Here is a 22,627-nt window from a genome sequence, read left to right as displayed (position 1 = left end):
AAAAAAAAAAAAAGCTGCTTCTTTCTGGACCAATAAAAACACAACAAGGAAGCAGTCCAGTTTCTTTTCCTGAGGTCAGGACGGGGTCGGTGTCAGTAATGATGAGAGGGTGGAGGTGGGTGGATGACAGGGGAATAGCTTGTACTGGTGTTAAACTGTGCACTCGTTAAGTGTATAAAACTAAACAAAAAAAAGGAAAACAAAAAAAGGTCTGTCAACTAGCATAGATGTAGTAGAACATCCCCCTCCACACACACACACACACAAACAACACTGGTTTGGTCTTGCAACACTGCAGCCAAGAGAAACTAATGCACGGTCATGCAGAATTGGGATAAGACACAGGGAGGAACCAACGGGCAACTAGAAGACGTGCTCCTCGGAGCACAGGTCTCCGCCAGGTCAGGTAGGTTATTGTGGGCCAGCCAGTGTTGATTTCGTCGACTAAAACTATGATGAAAAATGTTCGTCGTCTACCTTTTTTCACTGACGAAAGCTAAATAAAAAACAAATAAATACTAAGCTACGATGACTAAAACTAAAAATACTGACAATTTCATCAACAAATAAAAACTAGACTAAAATGTTATGGAGGGACGAGTGGAGAAGAGATCCAGTGGAACTAAAAGACAAGACATTTTAAGGTTTGGTTGCGCGTGGGCGTTCTGAAAATAGCAGATCTACAAGCTCACAATGCGTCGCGCTTGTGAGCTTGTAGATCGGCTATTTTCAGCATGCAACCAATCGTAAAATGTGCTATTACGATGCCATCAAGGCACCGCCAAAATACATTTCAGTCGACTAAATCAACTATAGATTTAGTCGTCTATAATAGGCTAAAATTAAAACATTTCAGATGACTAAAACTAAATGGAATTTGATTCAAAAGACTATGACTAAAACGAAATCAAAATTTGCTATCAAAATCAAGACTGTGGCCAGCAATGTTCGGAATTCGCCAATCAGGATGGAATATGAAAAATCAGACGGATCTGTCTTGATCACAGAGGTTCTGCTCTGGTGTGCGTGCACAGTTGCGCTGCCATCGATGCTGGCGATTAGCTGTTCACACTTCACAGACGGACGGACGGACGGACGGACGGACGGACGGACAGGGTGCAAAACGTAGTCTCTGCCACGGCTTCGGCCTGGCGGAAACAATGACACAGTGTGTGTGTGTGTGTGCGTGCGTGCGTGCGTGCGTGCGTGTGGACATACTGTATGACATCATATCCTGTGGCAGCAGCAGGATAACAGCAGCATGTCATTATATTTACAACATGGCTTCTTATCTGTGTGTACATCACTCATCACCCTGCCCTGGGCTGCAACTTCTTCAACCACGTCTTCTGCACACAACACACTGTACACGCACACACACACACCCTCTGCCTGGAGGCAGGTGACTCACTGATAATTTGAGGAGAAATGGAACATGACAAGAAGTCATTTTGACCTTCAGGGCCAGGCCTTTTGACTAATTGGCCAAACTCCCCTATTAAAACACACAAACAGTAAGTTTATGATTTCCCAGCAAACATACACACATTCACGCACACACTGCAAGCTTAACGCATCGCAACCCAACACTGATTGTGAGCTTGAAGATCGGCTATTTCTGAAATACCGGTAGTGCTTAACACATTGAATGCCAAAAACGGTCCGGACCGTTTTTGAGGGTCCAAACGAGAAGTGCCGAAAACGGTCCGGACCGTTTTTGACCCAATTCTATTTTTATACATGTGGGCCACGTGGGGCGCTAAAACGAAACTTTGACATCACCCAAGGAGTTTCTGAGAAGAAGAGGCTGGATCTGGCTCCATGTAAAAAATCCTTCCGGTCGGCGTTTTCAATGTTATCTCCTTGATTAAAAGCTTAATATCTCCATTTCTTTTTAATGTGGTGGAAACGAGCCGTTTTCGATCGGCGATCACGCTGCAATGGAGGGTCGCGTTGGAAATATTATTGTTCCAGGCGTTAGTCGGGACCCTCCGCCGTCTCGCACGCACGCTTTGTTTACATGCACTTCCTCGTCGGGGCTTCTCACAGCACGAAATGTATAACGCAAGTGGATGGAAGAAATGCTGGCACTCAACGTATAATATTTTAATAAACCTCTGGCACCCAATGTGTTAAGTGGTTACTTTTTTGCCACCCTCTAGCTGCTTTTCTGAAATAATGCCTCTGCAATCAAGATTATCCTGTCTCACAACACACACAGAGAGAGACAGACAGACAGACAGACAGAGAGAACACGCCCACAGCGCTTCCTCACTGTGACAACATAGACACTCCACAGCTGCTTAGCATGCATCCTTATTAAAAAAACTATGTGTTGCGATTCCAGAGAATAGATGACTTCTCTGTATTTGACCCAGCAGTGTGCTGCTCTGTGTGACCACACGGGGGCGAGCTGTTTAGAGGTTAATCACTTTCAACCTGGCATCCCTATTTTGGGCATATCATTATAGGCCAAGATGAAGATTGAAAAATGTTCAAAAGTCCCCCCCCCCCCCCAAAAAGTAAAAATTGAAAATATATATTTTTTTATTTTTATTGTAGTTCAGACATTATTGCATCATTATCTCTCTGTCAGGAGAGACAGAGAGGGATAGAACAAACATAAAACTTACAGATTGTATCTTTATAAGCTGTCCTGCACGTGGCTGTGACCGAAATTAAACCCTAAAAAAAAACAGACAGACAGACAGACAGCCAGAAACACAGCAAGACAGACAGATCAGCGTAAAAGCTGGAAATTGGAGGCTTTCTATTTTTATGCAGAGCAGTTTATGGTCTCCAGATTTGGAATGTCACACCTCCCACCCGCCTACGCTTGGATAGAGTTCAACTAGCCAGCGCACCACACATGAACACACACATACACACCCACCCCAAGAAAATACACACACACACACACACACACACACACACACAGCTGTCTCCTTATAGCACAGACGCATAACACACAACTAGAGTTCAACCCCGATTTAACAGTCCTAGACCACCGATTATTGATGTTTTGACCGATATCGTGTCAAAAAATGCAAAACCTTTTAATCAATTTGAAATAATTCGATTTTCAGTTTCCATTTCAGAACATTTAACTCATAAGCAGCCTCATCAAATTGAACTTTATTTTAACCACTGAAAATCCTATTCAAAGATTTAGAAAAATAGCAGCTCTACAAGCTCACAACACGTCACATTGTGATGTTTTGTGAGCTTGTATCTCTCATAGTTTTTGGGGAGAATTGGGACACATCGGTTGCATAATTGCTGAAAACTATGTTGTCAAAAAAGCCAAATAATGAGCGATATATTGGTCATACCAGATAGTATCAGTGTTGCTTTACAAAACAAACACACAACCCTTGAACACAGCAGTGTGTCCGTCCGTCCTGACACACACCTCTCCGGTTGGATAAACAGGACAGCCAAAAAGCATGAGCAACTTGCAGGGGACCAGAGGCCTTCTGGAGCCACACACACACACACACACACACACACACACACACACACACACACACACACACACACACACACACACACACACACACACACACACACACACACACACACACACACACACACACACACACACACACACACACACACACACACACACGTTTTGGAACGGCAGTTTTATGACGCCAGTTGTACTTTTGCCATTTTTAACCCCAACCCTGCTGAAGCCGAAAGTAGCTGATCTACAAGCTCACAACGCAACGTGGGCTTGTAGATGATCGACTTGTAGAGTGCAAAAACTGGCACGCAACCAAGTATAAATCAGGCAAAAGACTAACCTGAATCTTTTCCTAAAACCATCCATCTTGAGGACCAGGACAATTGTCCCCTCACTGTCCATTTCTCTACTATACTTGTGGGTATATTTGTACCTCAAAAGTATATTAAGGCACGCGCACACACACACACACACACCCTTTCCCAACATTCCAGAGAGAACCCTGGAGTCAAAGCCTCTTTTGAAGCCTAATGAAAGAGGAAGTTAACCAACCGCCCCAACATGACACTGAATGACATCACCTGCATACCTTAACTCTAATGCTTGGTTTGTACATTTGTAAAACTGTACTTAAGATGAGAAAACTGCCCATAGTCACATCTTGCCAGGCTTTAAAATAGAGCTAAAGCGATATATCGGTCTGGCTGATGTATCAGCCATTATTTGACGTTTTTGACAACATTGGTATAGGCCAATCAGCCGATTTCTTGCCATAAATGATCAAAAATATTCAAAAATAATTGATCTACAAGCTTTTAGATCGGTTATTTTTAAAAACTGGTTGAATAAAATAAACTTCACTTTACAGTATGTGTATTTGTTTTTTCAAATTGATTAGAAAATGTTGCACTTTTTGACAGGATATGAGTAAAAAATATGAGTCAAAGCATGGGTAAACCGCGGTCTAGGACTCTACAAAAATCTGGATTGGCATCGGACCCCAAAAATCTACATTAAAACCAACACGCTCCTCTAATTTTCCAGAGCGCTGCTGCGTGTCCCTGGAGTGTGTCGTCCATGTGAACCGTGACTCACTGGCCTTGATACCCCACGGTCTACAGCGAGGTCTTTTAACCGCCGTTACGGAGCATTTCTGGAAGTCACGCCTCAGTAGAAAAGCCAACGCTTTGGACACGAGTGCCTAGGAAAACATCTGGTCAGAGCGGAGGTGCGCTCAGTGTGAGCTTTGGCATTCATGCTCACCCGACACATGTTAGGAAGATCAGCCCGTTTTGGTGGCGGAGATTCAAACCGACCTCACAGCTCTTCAGGTAAGAAGAGGACTTGCCGTTTTTGTATTACCTCATTGCTATATGGACCCTGAAGGTATTTTCTGAAGCAAGACCTCGAAATAGAACCCGACCGATATATCATTTCTCGACCAACGTGTTATTATTCAACAACTCTTTTTTTTAATTAAGCTTGTAGATCTGCCATTTTAGATTTTTTTTGAATGAAGTGGTTAAATAAGATTAAGTTCAGTTTCATGCGCGTTTCATATTAACTTGTTTGCTTATTCATTGTATAATTAAAGTTAAATGTTTTCAAATATTGTATTTTAATGTTAATTCATGATTCATAATTTCATGATGTTTATATTTATTTATTTATTTGATTTTAAGTTAAATGTTCTCAAATAGAAACGCTAATCAAATCCAAGGTTTAACTAAATAAATATGGGTCAAAAAACATCGGTAATCTACGACTCAAACTCTGACCCAAACAAAATCTGGCATCTGTCGGGCTCTGCTGAAAATATTCCAGTCCTGGCAAAGTGATCACACAGGAGTTCTGTGTCAAATGCACCAATATGTGGGTCAAGAACATCAGTGAGCAGCATTACTGTCCATTGACGCAGTTTCTCTCTGATTCAATCACGTCAACGTATGCTACTAATCAACACTCTGCTGACAGTACAGTACGGTCACTATCCATTTGCTTATTTGATTGACGAGTGATCTGGTCCAGTAGCTGATTCCAGTTATCTGTACCACATCCAACTAGACAGGATGAGCCCTGTATTTAACCCATTAAGACCGGGAACGCATCTGTGTCCTTTTTTTGATTTCTTTGGCTATTCAAAAATAGCAGATATACACAAGCTCTTATCTGCTATTTTTGAAAAAACGTGAAAATGTGTGCAAATCTTTGAATATATATATTTTTAAAGCGAACATTTTTAACTCAAATCTTTGCTTCTGGGGATTCTACAAATGACTTCTAAATCCTAACAGTTTTTTCTTTATTTTAGAAGTATTTTTGCTATAATATCAGTGGTTTTCAAACCTTTTCATGTCAAGGACCCCCAAAATGATGGCCGCGGACCCCCATCTCAAAATATTTTGTTCCAGGGACCCCCAGAAGCAAAGATTTGTGTTACAAATCTACAAGCTCATAGCGCGGCACTCGGTGCCACGCTATGAACTTGTATATCTGCTGTTTTTGAATAGCAGAAAGAAATACAAAAAAATGACACAGATGCGTTCCCGGTCTTAATGGGTTAACGGCTGGCCTGAGACCAGTTCAGTCCTGTTAGACTCATCATCACCATCATCATCCCTGACCTACATTCAGAGATCAGTCTGGACTGATGAGCTCACAAGGAACACTACAGGCCGCTACACACCAAAATATACTTGTCCCGATTACTAAAGAGCAACACAGGGAGATCATTGGGGTCAGACATCAGGTGCAAAGGTGTTAAAAGGTAGCTGTGTCTGTGTGCAGGGGGAACGCGATAGCTGAACCACATGGGCTCCGATGCCCGACAGACAGCGAGAGCTGCGATTCGATTCCCAGCCGACTGGACAATTACTCTCTCCCCGTTTCCCGTCTCTCTCCAATGAATTAAAATTCAAAAACATAACCGTAAAGCCGATAGCAGAGCGATCTCCAAATAGTCACCAACGTTGACCATTTTACCATGTTTTTAACTGTACGGTGTCATCTTGTTCTCCAACCTCGCCACGCAACTGAATCATCACTCACCATCCTTAATGAGGGGACAACCATATTGAGGGTCTACGAAATTCACAGCCAGCATCATAACTGTCTTACATAATACATGTCAGAGCTATAAATGAGCACTCTCCCTTTCTCTCTCTCGCTATGTCACCACCAGTGGTGGAAAGTAACTAAGTACATGTACTTAAGTACTGTACTTAAGTACAATTTTGAGGTATTTGTACTTTACTTGAGTATTTCCAATTTCCAATACTTTTACTTCTACTCAACTACATCTGAGAGGCAAATATTGTACTTTTACTCCACTACAATTACTTGAAAGCTTTAGTTACTAGTTACTTTTCAGATATAAATTATGATATTACAAAACATACATTAACCACTTTAGCCCTTTTTTATACCTATAGGCTATTTGAAAATAGCAGATCTACAATCTCACAACGCGTCGCTTTGCGACGCGTTGTGAGCTTGTAGATCTGCTATTTTCAAACATTTTTGTACTTTTACTTTTGGTACTTTAAGTACATTTTGATGCCAATACTTCTGTACTTTTACTCAAGTAAATTTAGAATTCCGGACTTTTACTTCTACAGTGCAGTATTGATACTTTTACTTAAGTAAAACATTTGAGTACTTTTTCCACCACTGGTCACCACACACACACACATCCACATTCGCAAGAAAATGAAACGTCACTTAATGAAAGGTGTATTGGTTTGTAAACGAGGACAGTAAAAGGTACTCACGGTCTGTGGTTCTGGCTGTGGGGGTGGTCTCTGTGACGGGGGGAGAGTCCATTCTGTCCAGGTCAGGCAGAGGACCGCTGGGTGCCGGCGGTGCGTGACTGTTATTCTCCGTCGCCCTGCCTGGCGGCGCCGCCGCCGCCGCCATCCCGTCCGGCTGTCTGAAGACGGGCATCTCCGGCCTCCTGCCGGGACCCCCCTCCACGGGGCTGACGCTGTTGGGGGAGGACGCGGACACGGGGGGCTCCCCTCCTCTCCGCTGACTGGGCTCCGGGATCCTGGAGGTCGTGGAGGAGGAGGTGGTGGAGGAGGAGGCGGAGGAGGAGGCGGAGCTCAGCTGGGAGTCCGTCCTCCTGGGAGGCGCGGGGGGCTCGTGAGACCGCGACGCCGCGTTCAGCTCCGCTCGTCTGCTGGCGGAGGAAGAAGAAGAAGAAGGAGGGCCCGAGGGGCCGTCGTGAGCCGCCGCCGCCGCCGCCGCCGCCGCCGCCCCCCGGCCGCCGAGGGCCACCTCTGGCCGCTTGAGGCCGAAGCGGGCGATGCCGGCGCTGGGGGAGTTGTCGATCTGCTTGGAGGAGACCTCGATGGAGAGCTCCGTGCGCCGGGCCGACGCCAGGTCCACGTTGCGACCTCCTCCTGTAGGGAGGTCGGGAAATGAAATGATCTTGACGATTAACCCTTTAAGACCTGAGGCGATTCTTTAAAAAAAATCTAAATCCTAACAGTTTTTGGAAAAAAATGGAAACATTTTTTTTTCACGATTTTTCAAAAATAGCAGATCTACAAGCTCGTAGCGCGGCACTCGGTGCCGCGCTATGAGCTTGTAGATCTGCTATTTTTGAATAGCCAAAGAAATCTAAAGTGACACAGATGCGTTCCAGGTATTAATGGGTTAATTGGCATACAAATAATTGTGATTAACGATTTTCACCCAGTGAGACCTGAGCCCGATTCTACAACTGCCTTCTAAATCAGTATAGCTCTCAAAAAAAAGCAGATGTGCAAGCTCGCAGCGCGCTGTGAGCTTGCATATCTGCTATATATATATATCTGCTATTTTTTAATAGCCAACGCAAAAGAAATCTATAATGACACAGACGCTCTCCCGGTTTTAATGGGTTCATTATGTTTTGGTATTGAACACTGGAACATGTGTTATTTCTTAAAACTATGGCGTTTTTAAATACAGAACCATTGCAACGTGAACAAAACAAAAAACACATTTATGTTTGCTTCTTAGGGTTTGTAAACAAAAAAAAATCGCACATGGCAGATATGAGAAATAACTTATGGTACCTTGCACATTTAAGTGCAAGGTACAAGTGCAAGAGTTCTAACTCTTGAGACTGTAAAATGAAACCAAATGGACCCGTGAGGGTCCATTTGGTTTCATTTTACGCTCTCAAGTTTCATTTTACGCTCTCAAGAGGGAAATTATTGTTAAACATCTGCATTGCTTAACTAAAGAATTGTTATTTTGATCAACATTTGCCCGTTATCTCTCCTATTGTTACCAACATCAATACAGTGTGGAATTGTGGACAAAATCTCATCCAACGACAACAAAATATCCCATGTTTTGTTTTCTGAGAGGCTAAATCTCATCAAACGGTGGTTCCGTGGCTCAAATGCCGAATAAACAATAATCGACCTTGATATGAAAAGGGTTGAAAGCCACTGGCTGTAGTATGATCAAATAGTTAGAGTATGGAAATAAAGAGGTTTCTGTAATAATGTAATAATTGTGACAGCAGAGCCTCTATACCTGACAGATCCATGCGCCTCATGCTGGTCTTGGGGGAGCGGGGGTTGGACGAGGTGTCCGACGGGGAGGTCCTGGACGAGGAGGAGTAGTCCGAGGAGTTGAAGCTCCTCTGGGAGGTGACGGAGGAGGCCGAGGAGCGCAGGGGGTTGGTGTTCCGCCGGGACAGGGGCGAGGGGTGCGAGGTCGAATCCGACTCCTCCACCTCGAACGACCGCTTCAGCGCTGGAAGGAAGGAAGGAAGGAAGACACACAAAAAAGGTGGGAGAGAGAGAGAGAGAGAGAGAGAGAGAGAGAGAGAAGAGGTCAGTGGGGAGAAGGAGAACAAACAAAAAAACACAGGAACGGTCCTACTCGGTGATGGAACGGAGTTAACCCATTGAGACCTGAGGCCGATTCTACAAAATGACTTCTAAATCCTAACTCTTTTTTGGAAAAAAACTATATTGCTATGTCAGTGGTTCTCAAACTTTTTCATGTCAAGGACCCCCAAAATGTATATGTATTTGGCCGCGGACCCCCATCTCAAAATATTTTGTTCCAGGGGCCGCAAGAAGCAAAGATTTGAGTTACAAATGTTTGCTTTAAAACATACATATTCAAAGATTTGCACACAAAAAAAAACACTATTTCTCAAAAATAGCAGATCTACAAGTTCATAGCGCGGCACTCGGTGCCGCGCTATGAGCTTGTATATCTGCTATTTTTGAATAGCGAAAGTGTAAAATAATGCTTTTTTTAGCTCAAATGAAAAAGTGACACAGATGCGTTCCAGGTCTTAATGGGTTAATATATCATGTGATATTCCGGTACGCCATGAGCCACATTGAAATGTGCACATTAACCCATTAAAACAAGGGAAAGCATCCGTGCCATTTTAGATTTTAGCTAAACATAGTCTGTCGGGGGGGAAACCTCATAAGTACAAAACTGTTACTTTTCAGGATTCAAATTCAGAAGTAGCAGATCCACAAGCTCGGTCGCGCCGCGTTTCGAGCTCGTGGATCTGCTACTTTGAGATGCTTTAGTGTTACACTGTAGTATGATCAAGTAGGGCATTCATTTAGGAAAAAACACAAAAAATGTAAAATATGGAGGTTTCTGCCCGACAGCAACGATATATAACAACTTAGTTGTTTTTTTCCGGAAAACTGTTAGGATCTAGGAGGCATTTGTAGAATCGGCCTCAGAGGTTATAATGGGTTAAACCAGGGGTCTTCAACAGGGGGTCCGGGACCCCTAGGGGGTCCTCAGAGAGTTACTACAGGGGGTCCGCAAATCTTTGTGTGATAGGATTTTTTATTTTTTTACCTTAACCACTTGAACCCTAGCATCCCTTTTTTTCTGAGGAATACTTTAGCCCAAAAATAGTCGATCTACAAGCTCACAACGCCTCGCAGCGCTATTTTTGGCAAAGAGGTATAGGTGTAAAGGGGGAAAAAAAGAGCAGACCAAATAAACAAAAAAAGTTTAATCTAAAACACAATTTCATACAATATAGAGGGGGTCCCTGCTTCATCTCTCTCTCAGCTAGGGGGTCCTTGGCCTGAAAACACTGGGTTAAACAGTTTCACTATTCAAGTCAGACTTCACTTGAATGACTGAGTTGGGAAGCTGAATTATTTTTCTTCATGACATTGAGTCGTCTTTTTCCATGTCTGGTCAAGGACCCCAAAATGAATATGTATCAGACCCCAGACCACCTGAAAATATTCTGTGCAAGAAGAAGGGACCCCCGGACAAGATTTGCGTTGTTAAAATGTTGAAATGTATTTTACAAAACGTTTTCTTTTTCAAGATTCTATTGAAAACAGCAGATGTAAGCTCATAACGCGCTGCGATGCGTTGTGAGCTTGTAGATCAGCCATTTAAAAATATATAGGTTTAGTGGTTAAACTGATTTTGATGCCATAATATTAAAGCATTTCCCCCCTGGAACCCCCGCAAGGACCCCCTTGAGAACCACTGGCTTATTTAATAGTTACTGGACAAGCCAATAAAATAATTGTGAACACCTGGGAACAGTAACGTTTAACACCTGGAAAATAACAGCATGTTTTTCTCTTAACAAGCTGGCAGTCAAATAAAAACACCACAAATAGACGCTCAGGTTGCAAAGCAGCTGCCAATTGCATAAGGAAATATATAAAGACTGTATATGAGCGTCAGGAAGTACAGGATATAAATGGCATACAGTTGGTTTTAAAAATCAATACAAACAGGTTCTGTATGAAGAAAGAAAACAAAAGCCAAAGCACGAATCAACGAAACTGTGGCAGGTAAATAAATCAGTGGTTCCTCATAGTGAGGTCCAGGTTAGCCGCAAGCAACTCTTTAGGTTCTATTTTTAATATCCGGAATCTAGAGTTGCAAGACCAACCGTTGACGGCCCCATACATCCAGACAGAACAGTCCCATGTGATCGTATTAACCCATTAAGAAGAGTCTGTGTATCATTTTTAGATTTCATTAGCTTTTCAAAAATAGCAGATATACAAGCTCATAGCATCTGCTATTTTGTGCAAAATAGCAGTGCAAATCACACATTTGTGCAAATCTTTCAATATATATGTTTTTTTTTTAAACTCAAATCTTTGCTTCTGGGGATTCTATTTTCAAATAGCCTAGGTATAAAATAGGGCTAAAGATCATGCATGTTTCATAATATCATAATTTATATCTGAAAAGTAACTAAACTTTTCAAATAATTGTAGTGGAATAAAAGTACAATACAGACAATTGGAAATACTCAAATGCACCTCAAAATTGTACTTAAGTACAGTAGGCTGCTTAAATGTACTTAGTTACTTTACACCACTGCAGGCTACATATAGTTGTTTTTCTTTAAACAGTAGCATCAAAAGGTACAGAGAAAAGAGAGGGGTGGTGGGGGGGGGGGCAGAGGATGGCATTGGCAGTGGTGGAAAAAGTACTCAAGTTCTTTACTTAAGTAAAAGTACCAATACTGCAGTATATAAATACTCTGTTACAAGTAAAAGTCCAGAATTAAAAATGTACTTGAGTAAAAGTACAAAAGTATTGGCATCAAAATGTACTAAATGTAAGTAAAAGTACTAAAATGTTTGAAAATAGCAGATCTACAAGCTCACAAGTGTTGTGATCCGAGGCCTTGTGAGCTTGTAGATGTGCTATTTTCAAATAGCCTATGTATAAAATAGGGCTAAAGTGGTTAATCTATGTTTCATAATATCATAATTTATATCTGAAAAATAACTAGTAGGCTAACTAAAGTTTTCAAATAATTGTAGAGTAAAAGTATTGGAAATTGGAAAAACTCAAGTAAAGTACTCAAAATTGTACTTAAGTACAGTACTTAAGTAAATGTAGCCAACTTAGTTACTTTCCACCACTGCGTATAGGGACATCTGGGCACCTCGATGTACAATTGGCTATTTTGTCCAAAATGTTAAAAAATATATTTTTTTTTTTATATTTTTGAAGAAAATGCCAAAAAGAAAGCACTATGGCTTGTTTCCATTGGGGTCCTGTGCATTCAATTCATCTGTCACCCGTTATGATTTAGACCATTATTTTTGTACCATCGTCATTATTTGTAGTATCACCACAATGAGTCAAACATCGTACACGCACTTTCAGCCACTGTGGAGCCTCAGGCAGCAGTAGCTGTAATATTGCTCTATATCTATATAATATCAGCATCAGAAGTAGCCCTGAAACATGACTGTCATACCATGACAGTCATGGTGCCGAGTCCCCCTGGTCTAAAGTTGTGTTCGATTTTTTCACATTGCCATCTCTCACATAAACATAAACGTTCAGATTTCAAATATAAAGTGCTTACCACCGAGCCACGGATGTTACAAGGCGATGCGGACCGCGATGAGTACCCGTATCTCCCGTATTGTTCAATAAAAAGCATTTTAATCCCATCGCCGGCCATTTTCTTTTTTTGTTTTGTAATGTATCAGATTGCAATACACCTCCCAACCATTAGTGTCGCATGGTTGAAAGTATCGGAGACAATTTGGAGAAAATGGCCGGCGATGGGATTAAAATGCTTTTTATTGAACAATACGGGAGATACGGGTACTCATCGCGGTCCGCATCGCCTTGTAACATCCGTGGCTCGGTGGTAAGCACTTTATATTTGAAATCTGAACGTTTATGTTTATGTGAGAGATGGCAATGTGAAAAAATAGAACACAACTTTAGACCAGGGGGACTCGGCACCAAGCGTCATGTGAACCATGGCTACATCAGAAGCATCATTTCAAAGAACAAAACACAGCAGAACTCAAGCACATCCTTACCCTTCTTTACGCGTCTCACAACGGACAACATGTCCCTCATTCTCTCCTGAAAAAAACACTCCGGAGAATGAAAACTACTAACGTACGTTCGTTTGGGACGCCAAAGAGAAGAGCAACAATTATCCAATTAACCGATAAACTATCAAACAACACGATATAACCTCAGACAAGTTCCTGCTCCTGCTGCAACTTCTGGCCAAAATCTCCGAATTAATTCCACTGTAAATCTAGAGCAATTGGTATATAAAAAAAAAAGCCTGTATTCTCTTCAACAATCGAATCTAATCTTGTGCGTCTATCGCATAGAGTTACGGTATGGTCTATTGTCGTGGTAGACGGTGGCGTCGTAGAAGGCCTGGTTTCTATTCGCTGTTCAGAGCGCAGATCCGGTCTTGAGCCCGCCTACTGTATCCGGTATGTTCCACGCACATGCGTAGTCTCGCGTAGCCCAATCTGGGTCAATCCCAGGTCAAATAAAAAGGAAAACAGCGCCCCCCAGCGTTTTTCACTTTTGCATTTCAATAAATGTAAACATAGTTATTTATTTGTGGTGAATGGCCTGAATACTTTGCACTGTTTAGTTGTTTACCCCATCTGAATAGCTTATGTGAGCACAATAAAGAATAGCAGAATAATACATTAAATTACCATCCAAAATACATTATAATGAGCATTAGTGAGGGGACCAGTTATATGATGATAAGATATAATATAATATTATAATGAGCATTAGTGAGGACCAGTTATATGAAGATAAAATATAATATTATATTATAATGAGCATTATTAGTGAGGACCAATTATATGAAGATAAGATATAATATAATATTGTAATGAGCATTATTAGCGAGGACCAATTATATGTAGATAAGATATAATATAATATTATGTGAGCATAATAAAGAATAGCAGAATAATAAATTAAATTACTATCCAAAATAAATGGGACGTTTTTTTTAATGAATTCTACAGTTTCAGATACAAACGTGGGCTACACAAAAACTAAATATCTCTGTGCTTTACTGTCATGAATTGCACTCTTCTACCATAGGAATCTGTCATTCATACTCCAGTAAAGTAAAAAAAAAAATCCTCAAAAGTGTACTTAAGTACAGTACTTAAGTAAATGTACTTAGTTACTTTACACCACTGCAACATACCCTCACACCTACCCTCTTTTGTTACTATGCACCCCCGTGCGGGGCAGTCGTGTTGAAGTTAGTACAGTGGCTCTTCTGCCAACTCACTGATGGTGTTGCTTTGACTGTGATGTCTTTCCATCATTGCAGGGTACATGCTGTACCCTGCAATCTGTATATTTAACTGCTGTACTGTCTTTGGCGACTGTATTTCCCTCACGGGATCAATGAAGGTCTCATCTTATCTAGAGAAACGCTGATCTACTGTACATCAAGGCTTTCCAAACTTTCATATTTGGGTCCCCAAATAATCATATTTGAACTGGGGACAAGCAGTTGGAATTGAAGGAATTGTAGGTATTACATTTAGTTTGTCTCGGTTCCACTGCAGATAAATATTGTGAAAATAGCCGGACTACAAGCTTGTAGATTGGCTATTTTCACAATGTTTCCCTCTTTTTTTACGTAATATTTGTCAATTTGGCCAATTTGGTATTAAAAGTCATTAAATTGTAACATGCAGATACCCTCTATACACTTATACTGCATGTTGGTTTGTTTACTGTTGAGTGAGAAAACGATGTTGCACATTAAGCTAATCATCTGGGGACCCCCCCCCCCCCCAAATAATTTGGGAACCACTGATCTACATTATCCAGACGTCTCACTCAGGAGCCAGATGCCAGGGGCCAGCTAGGGGCCACTGCCAGGCCAGGCCATTCATTCCATACCACTCGATTCACACTCGAACGCAACCATTTCACCAGCCTGCCTTCAAGCTCTCCTTGTTTTGCAGCGGTTATACTATTGTCAGAAAGCAGACCTCTTAACCCTGGCCAGCGGTTTGCTCTGCATGTCAGATGATGTGGGGGGGGGGGGGGTGAAACCTGGATCACCTCAGCCTGCCTGGCAGATAGATCCAAACAGCTCCCAGCAACAAGGCCCTGGTCCCATATAAACACCCCCGGCCATGATAGAGCAGAGCAGGCATCTGGCCCGCTTCTATGGCCACCAGCCAGGCCCCCAGCATGAGGGGAAGACCCCTGGCCTTCCTCCCTGGAACACACTGCTATGGCGTACGTACGGGTACGTTTCAGCGGGGATCTGGTGTCGAATGACTCAGTATAATCACCACGTTGGATCCAGTTAAAGCGAAAGGATGCCGAACGAGAAAGCGTGACGTTCACCAGGGTTCCATGGGGCGCAAGTAAGAAGACTTTTAAGGGCATCGTATAGTACAAGCTGAAACTGAAACTGCATTTTTATGGAAAACAAATTAGTAACTGTGTGCTGTAATTCCGTGCGCGTGTGTGTGTGTGTGTGTGTGTGTGTGTGTGCGTGCGTGTGCGTGTGCGTGTGCGTGTGCGTGTGCGTGTGCGTGTGTGTGTGTGTGCACGCGCGCACGCGCGTACTCACATTTCTTACTTAAGTCGAAGTATCAATACTGCATTGTAGAAATACTCTGTTACAAGTAAAAGTCTAGAATTAAACATTTAAAATGTAATTTTTTTTACTTGAATTACTTCAAGAAGCCCAGGTCTGTCATCATCACTAGTGGCCCCCGGCCGGCCTTCAGGCCTTCAAGCCGGACCCTCCCTCCATGGTTGCTGGACAATGGGGGTCTTTCTTACATTACATTACATTACAGTCATTTAGCAGACGCTTTTATCCAAAGCGACTTACAATAAGTCCATTCAACATAGGTAGGGAACGAAAACTACAAATCACCAGAAGTCTTAAGTGCATTTTCTGCAAAAACAAGCAACCAAGAGTATACCTAGCGCTAAGGTAAAAGTGCAATATATCAGCTACCTATTTCCTTTAACAGATGAGACAAAATAGCTAAATCAAATGAGCAGGAGCTAAAACAAATAATTGTATCGACTACACAAGATCCAATAAAACAATACAACAATAAAACAAGCGTTCGTACAACTAGTTAACAACAAGTAGGCCAGGCAAAGAGGAAGGGTAGTGTTTCCTGAAGAGGTGGGTTTTCAGCATGCGGCGAAAGATGGGCAGTGACTCTGATGTCCTGACATCAGTGGGAAGTCCATTCCACCACTGTGGGGCCAGAACAGAAAAAAGTCGTGACCGTGTGGATCGGCCAGAAGGACCCTTAAGTGACGAGGCAGTCAGTCACCCCAAGGTGGCAGACCGAAGTGGTCGGGCAGGGGTGTAGGCATCGACCATAGCCCGGAGGTAAGAAGGAGCTGTTCCTTTCACTGCCCTATAGGCTAGCACCAGGGTTTTAAACTGGATGCGAGCCGCTACGGGGAGCCAGTGTAGAGAACGGAGAAGGATAGTTGTGTGGGAGAACTTGGGGCGGTTGAACACCAGACGAGCCGCAGCTTTCTGAACAAGCTCCAGAGGTCTGATGGCAGATGCCGGAGTGTCCGAGTTCCCCAGTCAGTTGCACCACCTCACACTAAGTTCAAACTTAGCCTAGTTATAGCTTAACCCATTCAATCCGTGGACGCATCTCTGTCATTTTAGATTTTATCGTATATTGTTCATTTATTTGGCTATTCAAAAATAGCAGATATACAAGCTCATAGTGGGGCACCGAGTGCCATGCACTGAGCTTGTAGATCTGCTATTTTTTGAAAAATCATGAAAATGTGTGCAAATCTTTGAATATGTATGTAAAAAATATATATATATTTAATGATTTGCACTTTTTTTTTTTTTTTTTTAAATAGCAGTGCTAGTAGTTTAATAGTGAGCTTGTAGATCTACTATTTTTGAATAGCCAAAGAAATCTAAAATGACAGATACTTTCCCGGCTAAATGGGTTATGACTAGGCTAAGTTTGAACTATAGTATGAGCCGAGGTGGTGCAACTGGCCCCAGCTGGACACTGGGCAGCTGGCAGCATGTGCTGAGGTGAGCGAGGCATGGTGAGAGCTAACTGCTACACACACTTGGAGCTTGAGTTTCCTCCCAGAGGAGACCAGACAGGATTTAGGTAACAGAGAGACCACTGATGATGACAAACGTGGTGGCTGGCGAATAAAGTATAAATAACTATCAGCGTAGTAGTTCTACTTTCTTCCCCTTCTGATCTTTTTTTGTGATAATGTAGGTCTTGCATAACACAATATACCTTTCCTCAACTATATGCCTGTAAAGCTCTTAGCACTAGCGTGCATGACCTGAGGTTTTTTGAAAGTTTTGAAATTTTGAAACATTTTGAAAAAAAAAATCTAAAACATTTTCTTTCAAGATTTTTTTTTCAATATTTTTTTCAAAAATAGCAGATCTACAAGCTCATAGCGCGGCACTCGGTGCCGCGCTATGAGCTTGTATATCTGCTATTTTTGAATAGCCAAAGACATCTAAAGTGACACAGATGCGTTCCAGGTATCAATGGGTTAACTTCACAAGCAGATTTTGCACACTGGGCGGACCTGCACAAACCTGTGTACTTACACTGAAAAAACAGCCTTTAGGAATACAGGTGCACATAGTGTCAATGTATTTATAGTACACTTTTATGGGACTGTCATAAAAATAATCCACTTATACTGCTTACAATTTACAGTTTAGGGATTTAGCCAGTGGTGGAAAAAGCACTCAATTTCTTTTTTCATCACCTACCCTTCAGTTCATATACCAGGGGTCTTCAACGTTTTTCACCCCAAGGACCCCCTAGCTGAGAGAGGGATGAAGCAGGGACCCCCTCTATATTGTATAAAATTGTGTTTCAATTTCAACTTTTTTTTTAAAACTTGGTCTGCTCTTTTTTCCCTCTACACCTAATACCTCTCTGCCAAAAATAGACGATCTACAAGCTCACAGCGCCTCGCAGGCGTTGTAGATCTGCTCTTTTTGGCTAAAGTTCCCCTCAGAAAAGGGATGCTAGGGTTCAAGTGGTTAATGTAAAAAAAAGACCCCTTGTAGTAACTCTGAGGCCCCCACCCCTCCTTTCTCTGTAAACATACCATTATGATTCTACTGAGTTCCAATATGTTTTGCACTGTATTTGAATTGTATTGTATTACTGATGAATTGAGTACAATGGACCACAATGGAAACAAGCCCTCTGGAGCTTGCTGTATTATCCGTTTAGCATAAACTATGACTGTACTATCTGTATTATGTACTGTTAATAATCTTGTTAAAGTATTCAATCAATCAATCGAAAACGATAACGTGCTACAAAGTGACCAGGAGAACAGGCAAACATTAAACCTAACATCTGTCTAAACTCTAAACGATAAAACTTGGATTCTGTGGACAAGCAAAGAGAATATACATCCATCTAAATATTTAACATAGCATAGTGTGAATAAGTAACTACAGTAAATAGGCTACAACTGCAGATAACGTACATAGAAATTAGGAATGTTAGGGGCTGTAAAGTTAAAGTTATTTTCACACAACAGTGGGGGTAAATGACCTGCATCTTACAACCATGTCAACCAATACAGTGACAGTTCATAGGACAACGGAGACCTAGCAAACAAAACAATACCCCCTGGACATGTACGTTTTTTACAACTTACTTACTAATGATCCTCTCTCAGATTGTCCACATACACACACACACGCACACGCACGCACACGCACACACACACACACACACACACACACACACACACACACACACACACTCACTCACTCACTCACTCACTCACTCACTCACTCACTCACTCACTCACTCACTCACTCACACTCACATTCACACACACTCTCTCTCTCACACACACACACACACACACACACACACACACACACACACACACACACACACACACACACACACACACACACCACCAAACAAATTAGGAACAAGCGAGGATGTTACATTCTATTTACAATTTCATCAACATTTCAGTCCAAATTCATATTTCCAGGTACTGTATGCACATACAGTACAGTACAGTATGCAATGGTATTTATGGTAAGCACACCTGCTGAGCTAACTGTACTCTACACATCTTCAGGCCAGGGTTTCTCAGACAAAAAAGCGGCTGGTCAAATTACAGTAGAGCAACTGGCCTTTAAATGACCTTTGACTAGAGTCTGTACAATACTGTTCTTTGACTGACAGGAAACCACTACAGAGATGAGACTTCATTTGCAGTGAGTTTACATGTGAAATGAGTTGTGTATGAATGAAGTATAGTGCTGATGTTATGGTAATGTCTTAGGACTGACCGTTATAACTTATCTGTTTGAACCGACTCACTCTCCTCTGCGTATAAGCATAAACTGATATACTGATTTATGTGACCGTGACACACTAAAGTGACACACTAAATTTGCATAGGACAGGACACATTACACACAGTAGATAAAGTACTCCACTACTTTACTTAACTTAAGTACAAATGTAAAAGATACATTTCCACTTGTAGTTGAGTAATGTTTGACCAGGAGTGTCTCTACTTCTTTGACTAAAGTACTTGAGTTGAGTACTTTGTCGACCACTACTAGTATTCAAAATGACTCATCAGTCACCACCCATAATAAAGTTATACTCTCAGGACCACATCCAGTTGTTTCTGCTAAATTGGAACGAGTTGCAGCTGGGCAAATTTGTCACAATTTCTATCGTTGTGAGATTTCCATAAAAGGCTCAGAGAGAGAGAGAGAGAGAGCAGCGATTGAGTCATACTCCTCTTCGTTCAAATTACTCAATCTCTGCTTCGTCACACAGCCAAAAGCTTCTCTTTGGGGTGTTAAATGCGGAAAAACCCTGAGACGCTGAAAGGTGCCAAGAGAATTATTTAAAGACTCACAGAAGCCTCAGATGAAAACAAAATAGAGTGAATGATTGTTGATTTTATGAAGAGTTTGGCTGCAATGCTGTGAGTGAGTCGAACGGGACAGATTGTGCTGGACAGTGTGTGTGTGTGTGTATATGTGTGTGTGTGTGTGTGTGTGTGTGTGTGTGTGTGTGTGTGTGTGTGTGTGTGTGTGTGTGTGTGTGTGTGTGTGTGTGTGTGTGTGTGTGTGTGTGTGTGTGTGTGTGTGTGTGTGTGTGTGTGTGTGTTTGTTTGTTTTTGTGTGCGTGCCTGCGTGCTTGTGTGTGTTTGTAAGAGAGACAGAGAGAGAGAGAGTACTGAATGCAGCAGTGGTGTAAAAGTAAGTAAGTATATTTACTCAAGTACTGTACTTAAGTATAATTTTGAGGTACTTTTCCTTTACTGGAGTATTTCCAATTGTCTATACTTTTACTTCTACTCCACTACATCTCAGAGGCAAATATTGTACTTTTACTCCACTACAATTATTTGAAAACTTTAGTTACTAGTTACTTTGTAGATACACATTATTACATTGTAAAACATACATTAACCACTTTAGCCCTATTTTATACCTAGGCGATTTGAAAATAGCCGATCTACAAGCTCACAACGCGTCGCATTACGAAGCATTGTGAGCTTGTAGATCTGCTATTTTCAAACATTTTAGTACTTTTACTTCTGGTACTTTAAGTACATTTTTGATACCAATACCTTTGGACTTTTACTTGTAACAGACAGAGTACTTCTACATTGCAGTATTGATACTTTTACGTAAGTAAAACATTTGAGTACTTTTTCCACCACTGGAATGCAGATACCTTAGTGTCTAATCGCAATTTCACACTCTCAGATTTAAGTGAACACTGAGGGTTTTTACAGTACATGTGTGTGTTATAGTTTGTGTGCTTTACTAAAAGCCAGGAACAGTCTCCCCGTTCCCCCTCGGCTGAAGCCATATGGTCACACGGTCGTGTGTGTGTGACGCAGATCTCAGCCACCGGACTCCTAAATCAACACTGTTTTTTCATTCTACTCCTCTTATCATATCCTACCACTGCATGGGGTCGCTGAGAGGTGGCTGTGTGTGTGGTGTGTGTGTGTGTGTGTGTGTGTGTGTGTGTGTGTGTGTGTGTGTGTGTGTTGTGTGTGTGTGTGTGTGTGCGTGTGTGCGTGTGCGTGTGCGTGCGTGTGTGCGTGTGCGTGCGTGTGCGTGTGTGTGTGCCGATAGAAGCAAATGCACAATATTTGTTTTGTTTTTAAGTTATTTGACAGGAAAACTTTGAAAAGTTCAGCTATTGTTTCAAAAGTATTGTAGGCCTACCACGTATACTTGCTTCAACTATTTCTAACAGCAAAGCACTATTATCTTGGTTTCATAATGCTAAGTAGCATGTGACATACTGTAGCTCTATTTATACATATTCCTTTTGATTGTACAATTCTGAGTTTTGGTTTTATTTCACACGTGGTTTGGCAATGTTTCTCATGCCAATAAAGCCCTTCAAATTCAATTGAGATAGAGAGGTACAGAGAGAGAGAGAGAGAGAGAGAGAGAGAGAGAGAGAGAGAGAGAGAGAGAGAGAGAGAGAGAGAGAGAGAGAGAGAGAGAGAGAGAGAGAGAGAGGAGAGAGAGAGAGAGAGAGAGAGAGAGAGAGAGAGAGAGAGAGAGAGAGAGAGAGAGAGAGAGAGAGAGAGAGAGAGAGAGAGAGAGAGAGGGGTACAGAGAGAGAGACAGAGAGAGAGAGGTACAGAGAGAGAGAGAGGTACAGAGAGAGAGACAGAGAGAGAGACAAAGAGAGAGGACAGAGAGAGAGAGAGAGAGAGAGAGAGAGAGAGAGAGAGAGAGAGAGAGAGAGAGAGAGAGAGATTTGTGAGCTGTTGTGACAGGAGAAGGATGTCTAAACCATCTGAAAGACTAGTAGACTACTAATCATATATGTATTCCTACACTGTCTACACCAAGTTGGCCTTGGTATAAAAAGTGCTGCTATTGTCCCAACGGTTTTATACCAAGTGAAAACATTGAACATTGAAATATTGCTGCCATTTGTTTCACAAGTTTATCCCTTAAACCTTTATCCCTTAAAGTGTATTCCAACGTGAATGTATAACTATTTCTGACAGTGAATGCATAATGCTTATGGTTCTGTAAGCTAACTTTGTGTAAATGCCACGTAATACAGCTCCGTTTACACATGTCTTTATTCCCTTTTAATCAGTGGTGTAAAGTAACTAAGTACACTTACTCAAGCACTGTACTTAAGTACAATTGTCAGGTATTTTTACTTTACTGCAGTATTTTACATTTTCAATACTTTGACTTCTACTCCACTACATCTCAGAGGCAAATATTGTAATTTTACTCCACTACAATTACTTTAGTTACTTTGCAGATATAAATCAATATATTATAAAACATACATTAACCACTTTCACTGATCTACAAGC

General features: G+C 41.7%; 1 protein-coding gene across 2 annotated transcripts in view; it reads right to left on the bottom strand.

Annotated features, from left to right (window-relative positions):
• Window positions 1-22,627, bottom strand: part of septin9a (septin 9a) — a 206,043-nt gene that overhangs the window by 82,576 nt on the left and 100,840 nt on the right. For both annotated transcript variants that reach the window (XM_080447130.1, XM_080447131.1), the window contains 2 exons: window positions 8,996-9,217; window positions 7,237-7,866 (listed from right to left, as the gene is read on the bottom strand). In XM_080447130.1, coding sequence (XP_080303256.1) covers window positions 7,237-7,866; window positions 8,996-9,217 — 852 coding nt within the window. The remainder of the gene's footprint in view (window positions 1-7,236; window positions 7,867-8,995; window positions 9,218-22,627) is intronic.

The sequence above is a fragment of the Gymnoscopelus braueri genome, assembly GCF_963280865.1.
Source record: "Gymnoscopelus braueri genome assembly, chromosome: 13".
Classification (NCBI taxonomy): Eukaryota; Metazoa; Chordata; class Actinopteri; order Myctophiformes; family Myctophidae; genus Gymnoscopelus; species Gymnoscopelus braueri.
Note: the sequence above shows the minus strand (reverse complement) of the source record. Positions and strands in the feature narration are given on the sequence as shown.